The 7065-nt window shown below is 41.1% G+C and overlaps 1 protein-coding gene across 1 annotated transcript; it reads right to left on the reverse strand.

Moving 5' to 3' along the window:
* Nucleotides 1-5662: 5662 nt before the first annotated feature.
* LOC116072853 (putative olfactory receptor 10D4) lies at nt 5663-6643 on the reverse strand. Its single transcript, XM_031344413.1, has one exon. It carries the CDS (start codon nt 6641-6643, stop codon nt 5663-5665), a length of 981 nt encoding a protein of 326 aa, XP_031200273.1.
* Between the last annotated feature and the right edge of the window lie 422 nt (nt 6644-7065).

The raw sequence follows: 7065 nt of genomic DNA on the forward strand, positions 1-7065 counted from the left end.
AAGAGAAGAGAAGAGAAGAGAAGAGAAAGACAGTAAAAAGAAAAGTTCAACTCCCTTCTTGCATAAGATAAGGAATAATGAGAGTATGAGCTAAAGCAGACCAGAGCTGCCACATCAAGCTGTTCTTCTGCAGCCTTCAAGTATACTATTGGGTTCTGTAGCCAGTAACCATCTTCACACATTTTGCCTTGTGTCTTATCTCCTGCTACCAGGAAGTGACTGTGTCAGGGCCCAGACGTATACACTGAGACAACTGAGTCAGTAATTCACGATTGTTCTCTGGAAAGATGTTGGCACCCTGTTTCCTGCAGCTTCCATAAGCATTGTTGACCACACCCACACAACTCTCATCATGGTCAACAATAACAAAAATAACAACTCCATCCATATCCTTTGCAACTATTTCAGTTCTCAAGTCTGCCCCAGGCTTTTTACCACTGAAAGGTGTCAGGCAGCCCCTGGAGGATGTAACCAGTTTCCTGTGGCTCAATAGCACCCTCTCCTGTACACAGCTTGTTTCCTTACTTGGATGAGGAAACCAAACTGTAAAGCAAGATTTGATAGCCAAGAATGGAAATCATCCCCCCCCCCAACCCCCTGACAAAACTAGAAGTTAGGAACCCTGAGGACATTTTTCCTTTTACAGTTCATGAGCAGATCCTTATAAAAAATTCATGGGTACTGGAAAGGTGACTCTGAAGTTAAGAAAATCCCTGTATTTTCAGAGGATCCCTAGTGAATTCCCAACTGCCTGCAACTCCAGCTCTAGGGAATCTGACTTCTACTAGCCTCCAGGTGTCCCATCCACATGTCACACACACACACACACACACACACACACACACACACGTTTTATATTTATTTTATTATATGTATCACTGTCTTGATTAGAACATGAATGTATGCTTATGCATCACATCTATAATGTGCCCACAGAGGCCAAGAAATGGCATCAGATCCCTTGGAACTAAATTCCAGATGGTTGTTCCCTGTCATATGCATGCTCAAAACCCAACCCTGGTCCTCTGGAAGAGCAACTAGTGCTCTTAATTATAGACCCATCTCATCAGCCCCATTTTTAAAAATTAAATTAAAACTAAATCTTTTTCAAAGTATTAGCAATGATTATACCGAAAGAATTTTTCAAGAAAGCAAGTTCAGCATCTTCATGTTTTGTGTGAGAAAACAAAACTTATGGGTGAAGCAGCTTTGCCAAGGACATATGGTCTTGTCAGGAGGGTCCCTGCCGAAACCCTGCAGCTATGCAGAGTCCTAAACCAGGGCTTCTTACACCGTACTGAATGGGCAAATGACACTTCCACTCGTTCCTGTCTCCTAATCTAAGGCACAGTGAAGACACTAATATAACGTCCCCTCTGTATAGAATTTGAGAGTCAGTAGAGATATCACATTCGTATAAGAGGAGTCTGTTTTCCAAGGGTTCAGCTTTTCTTCTCTACTGGGAGATTCTACTATCATCAAAGGGATGAGCTACAACAGTAACACACGGCCACACTATTTACACTAGTTACTAGGGGGAGCTCTGCTTGTACCAAGATATCCTTTTATTATTAATATTAATATTAATATTAATTTTTCTTCTTTTTTACACTTCAGATTTTATTCCCCTCCCACTCCACCCTCTGACTGTTTCACATCCCATAACTCCCTGCCCTCTTGTCTCTACAAGGATGTTCACACCACACCCCACCAGACCTCTAAACTCCCTGGGGTCTCCCATCTCTTGAGGTTTAGGTGCATCTTCGTTGACTGAACCCAGACACAGCAGTCCTCTGCCATATATGTGTTGGTGTATGCTGCCTGGTTGGTGATCCAGTGTCTGAGAGATCTCGGGGATCCAGGTTAATTGAGACTGCTGGTCCTCCCACAGGGTAGCCCTCCTTCTCAGCTTCTTCAAGCATTTCCCTAATTCAACCACAGGGGTCAGCATCTTGTGTCCATTGGTTGAGTACAAATATCTGCATCTGACTCTTTCAGCCGCTTGTTGGGTCTTTGGGGGGGGGCAGTCATGATAGGTCCCTTGTGAGCATTCCATAGTCGCAGTAATAGTTTCAGGCCTTGGGGCCTCCCCTTGAGCTGGATCCCAATTTGGGCCTGTCTCTAGAGCTTCTTTTCCTCAGGCTCCTTTCCATTTCCATTCCTGCAGTTCTTTCAGACAGGAACAATTATGGGTCAGTATTTTGACTGTGTGATAGCAACCCCATCCCTCATTCGATGCCCTGTCTTTCAGCTGGAGGTGGGCTCTACAAGTCTCCTCTCCCCACTGTAGGGCATTTCATCTAGGATCCCTTCCTTTGAGTCCTGAGAGTCTCTGGTACATTCCAGAGGGTACCCCAACCTCCTACCTCCCGAGGTTGCCTGTTCCCATTCTTTCTGCTGGCCCTTGTGGTTTTAGTCCTTTTCCCCCACCCAAAACCAGATCAAGTTCTCCTGCCCCCCCCCTTCCCTTTTCCCTCCCAGGTCCCTCCCTCCCTCCTTCTTTCAATAAGAATTTAACATTCTGCACTGAGAGTCTAGACAACAATCATCTAAAATGACTATTGTCCTTATTTAAACCTTTTCCATTCTCTTAATAAGAAGCAAAGATTTTAACAACTGAACAACAAAAAATGAGAAAAACTCAAAGCAACTACTGAATAAGATTTTAAAGTTCTTATGACAAAGGAAAAACATGCTGGAAAAAGTGATATATAGTATAGCAAATATATTATATATACATATATTACATAAAATATGTAATATATAATTGTATATATTATATGTGTATAATAATATATTATACATTTGTTTATTTTATATGTAATTTTAGGTAAATGTAATATTATCCTCTATGGTTTTGTCACACACCTTAGTGTTATTATCATTTCTAATGTGCCATTTCATTCATTTCAAAAGTGTGATTTTACTCACTTGCTACTACCAACTTGAAAGAGTTAGGGTCCAACTGCACTAGACTGGTGTTAAAAAGGCCAGAAGTGATGCTATGAAGTTCATTTCCTAGGATCCTTTCTACCTAAGCATTGCAGTTAACATCTAACTCTAGGTTGACAACATAAACCCTACATTTTTATTCTATCTGTCTTGGCTTTTCATAGCCTACATAGAGAATCACATCTGTCTCCTATCATGTCCTCTCTCTGTCATGAGCATTATGTCTTATAACAGTTTAAACTACCAATAAACATCTGACTACCCAGTGGCTGTGAACTAAATTTCATCTTAGCCTATTTATAAACTGTTGAATAAAAAAATTACAAATTGTGCACTAGACTAAGTAACAACATGAAAAGAGTCGCAGTTTTTCTATTTAAAAAAAATACTTTGGGATAGTGGGGTAGAAAATGTTCTCTGCAAGTGAAACGGACTGAAAAATATGTAAATGATGTGATTTTTCACAAAGAATGCTTTATTTATTTATTTGTTTACTTCTATTCCCTCCCAAATCCTGGATAAAGTCTCATGTGACATAGGCTGGCTTCAAATTGTACAGACAGGGATGAGTGCCATGGCTTATCTTCTCGCCTACACTACCTATATTTTGAAATTGCAGGCATGTGATATCGTGTCTGATAATGATAAGTGTAACGTGTAAGTCAAGAAATTCATTTAAAAAATGTGTTAACCTAACAAACAATCCTAAACAGAAAGATTTCCAATAGGGAAGCATTTATATAAATAGATCTGTGACTACACATTAAGAATATAGCTACATTTTTGGACATCTCTTCATAATATGGAACCTAGTTTCTCTCCACTTGAGTATGAATTATAAAGTATCTGTATTTGATTCTGAAGACAAGGTAACAGACTTCTCCTTAGACTGTTCTTGGGCACTTTCTGTGGGGCAGGCAGCTTCCAGGATGTGAATGTGAGTACGGGGAGGGAGGTAAATGAAAATACCATGTAGGGAGGGGAGGGTGGAGGCCTCCTGACAGTAGCCTGGACTGAGCTACTGTGCAAATGAAAGCTCCATCACAAGTCTACCACGCAGTTGTTAAATACGACTGCAATATCCTACTAGATCCTGGGCCAAGAACCCATCTAAGCCACCCACAATGTTCCTGACCACCTTTGACAAAGGGGAGGGATAACTTGTAGAGACCATATCCAGAGGTTAAGTAAGGCTCTCAGTTGGGGGAGGGGACCATCACTCATTTCCAGATTTTTAACCCAGTATTGCTAGTGTCTAAAGGAAATCTGGGAACAAAGTGTGGTGCAAAAACTGAAACAAAGGCCATCCAGAGTCTGCTACACCTGGGAATCCATCCCATATTCAGACACCAAACATAGACACTATTACGGATGCCAAAAAGTGCTCACTGACAGATATTTGATATAGCTGTCTCCTGAGAGGCTCTACCAGAGCCTGACAAATACAGATGCAGATGCTCACAGCTGACCAATGGATTGAGCACAGAGTCCCCAATGGAGGAGTTAGAGAAAGGACTGAAGGAGCTGAACGGGTTTGAAATCCCATAGGAAGAACAACAGTATCATCCAACAAACACCCTCCCCACAGAGCACCAAGGACTGTGCCACCAACCCAAGAGTACACATGGAGGAGGGACCCATGGCTCCAGCCACATTTGGATGGCCTTGTCTGACATGAATGGGAGAAGAGGCCCTTGGTCCTGGGAAGGCCTTGTCTGACATGAATGGGAGGAGAGGCCTTTGGTCCTGGGAGGGCTCAATGCCTCAATGTAGGGGAACACCAGGACAGAAAGGTGGGAGTGAGTGGGTGGGTGGGTGAGTACTCTCATAGAAGCAGGGGGAGGGGGTGAGATAGAAAGTTCTGGAGGGGAAACTGGGAAAGGGGATAACATTTGAAATGTAAATAAATAAAATATCCAATTTTAAAAAAAGAAATTGAAACACCTTGCTTGAAATTTTGTACCTAGAACTTTCTGGAAAATCTTCAAGTTTTTTCTATAGAAAATAAAAACAAAAAGAAAATTATATGCATGCCGTTCCTTCCTACTTTTTATTCTAAAATTCACTGTTTAAGATCATCCAGAACAAATGTCTTTCATCTGATTTAAATAAAATTTTAACATTTGAAAATAAAAATAATAAATAAATAAATATTGCCCCTAATATATATATATATATATATATATATATATATATATATATATATATTCAGCTGCCGTTTCCAGAACAATAATGTCTGTAGTGTGTAGAAAATTCTGGCTCAAAAGTACTTTCTGATTTTACAGTCTCCATTCTACTGTTTTAAAACATAGCTCAATAGTTACTTTTCTCTTGAGAGATAAAGAACTGTATACAAAACACAGTTTTTCTGCATTCAAAGGCAAGGAGAGAATAAAGCTAGAAAGAAAGAAAACATAATGTGTAGGCTCCATGAAATACATGAAGTAGAAACAGGCAGGTTCATGATAACCTACTGAAATGGTTCAACCAGACACAGAGTACATAGGACAGAAAGATATATCGATTTAGCAAACTAAAAAGGGAGAAACTTAAGGCACAATCTAGAGAGCATTGCCAAAGATATAAATCTAAAACTCAGTCCATCCGCACAAATTCAATGACATAACTGTTAGACTCTTCTGAAGAAAGACAGATATACACAGTGGGTGGGCCTGAAGCAAGTACAAAAATCCTCAGATAAGAATTTCTCCTATTCCTTATACCCTAAAGGCTGGGCCCCTTGAGATAGCACCTTCTTCAGGGCTAATTTCACATCCTTGTTCCTCAAGGTGTAAATCAGTGGATTCAAAGAGGGGGTGACAACATTGTTAAACACCTGAACAACAGAATCCAGCCAGGGACTAGAAGCAGGTCTGAGATAAACGAGAATCACAGGGCCATAGACCAAGATGATAGATGTCAGGTGGGCACTGCAGGTGGAGAAGGCTCTGCGCCTGCCTTCTGACGAACGAATTTTTAAGATGGAGATCACAATACGAGTGTAAGATGTGATAATGAGAAGAAAACATGTGAGTGCAACGATGCCAACATTGGTAAAACTCACAGTTCTTGCCAGAGAGGTGTCTGCACACGCCAGGGACAGCACCACAGGAATGTCACAGAAGAAACTGTTCACCTCATTCGGACCACAGTAGGGCAACTTAAAGATAAGAAATGTGAGGATGCTCCCATGGACAAAGCCTCCCACCCACGTGCCCACTGTGAGACAGGTACACACCCTGTGGTTCATAATGACTGTGTATCTCATAGGATGACAAATAGCCACAAAGCGGTCATAAGCCATCACTGTATACAGAAAACATTCTGTGCCACCCAGAGTGTGATAGAAGAAGACCTGGGAGACACAGCCCTTGTATGAGATGGTGCTGCTCTGGCCCACTAGGTAGTCCATCATCTTAGGAGAATTCACAGAAGGGAAGAATATGTCAAACACTGCTAGATTCCCCAAGAAGAAATACATGGGAGTGTGGAGGTTGGGAGAAGTCAGGATGGTGAGAAAGATGAGCAGGTTCCCCAGCAAGGCAAAGACATAGAAGACAAGGAACAGGGCAAACAGCATGCTCTCTAATCCTTCACTGTTGGAAATTCCCAGCAAGATGAACTCTGTCACAGAGGTGTAGTTACCCATGCTCATGGCACAGCCAGCTCTGGAGAGGAGAAGCAAAGGCATCCATAAGTAACTAGTTCCAGTGCAAGGGATTCCTATCCAAAGCAATAGATGTGAAAATAAAGCCAATGAGGGAAAGGGAACCAGGGATGAATCTGCCCTTGGCATTCAGTTAAGTGATGTGCCACATTCAGCTCAATATCCTCATGTCTTAAGTTATATAAAGACATACTTTATCTGTATATTTTCAAATGTCTTAAAGTAATCCATGCTTGTCACCAGTTCTGTTTAGTCCCATCCAATCTGGCCTAATATCACGTAAACTGTCATATTTCAAGTAAGCGAGTAAGTGTAACAAAAAGAAACAGGAAGAACTCTAACCACGTACCAGCAAATTGAAAACACATAGAGATGTTTTTCCTAATGTCTTTAGGGTAGAAGGATATGTTCCTAATCCAAAATTGTATTTTGCATAAGATGGAATG

The sequence above is a fragment of the Mastomys coucha genome, unplaced genomic scaffold, assembly GCF_008632895.1.
Source record: "Mastomys coucha isolate ucsf_1 unplaced genomic scaffold, UCSF_Mcou_1 pScaffold23, whole genome shotgun sequence".
Lineage (NCBI taxonomy): Eukaryota > Metazoa > Chordata > Mammalia > Rodentia > Muridae > Mastomys > Mastomys coucha.

Bases quoted from the DNA above. Each gene is read 5' to 3' on its own strand.
- LOC116072853 (XM_031344413.1), bottom strand. From the start codon at position 6,643: ATGCCTTTGCTTCTCCTCTCCAGAGCTGGCTGTGCCATGAGCATGGGT.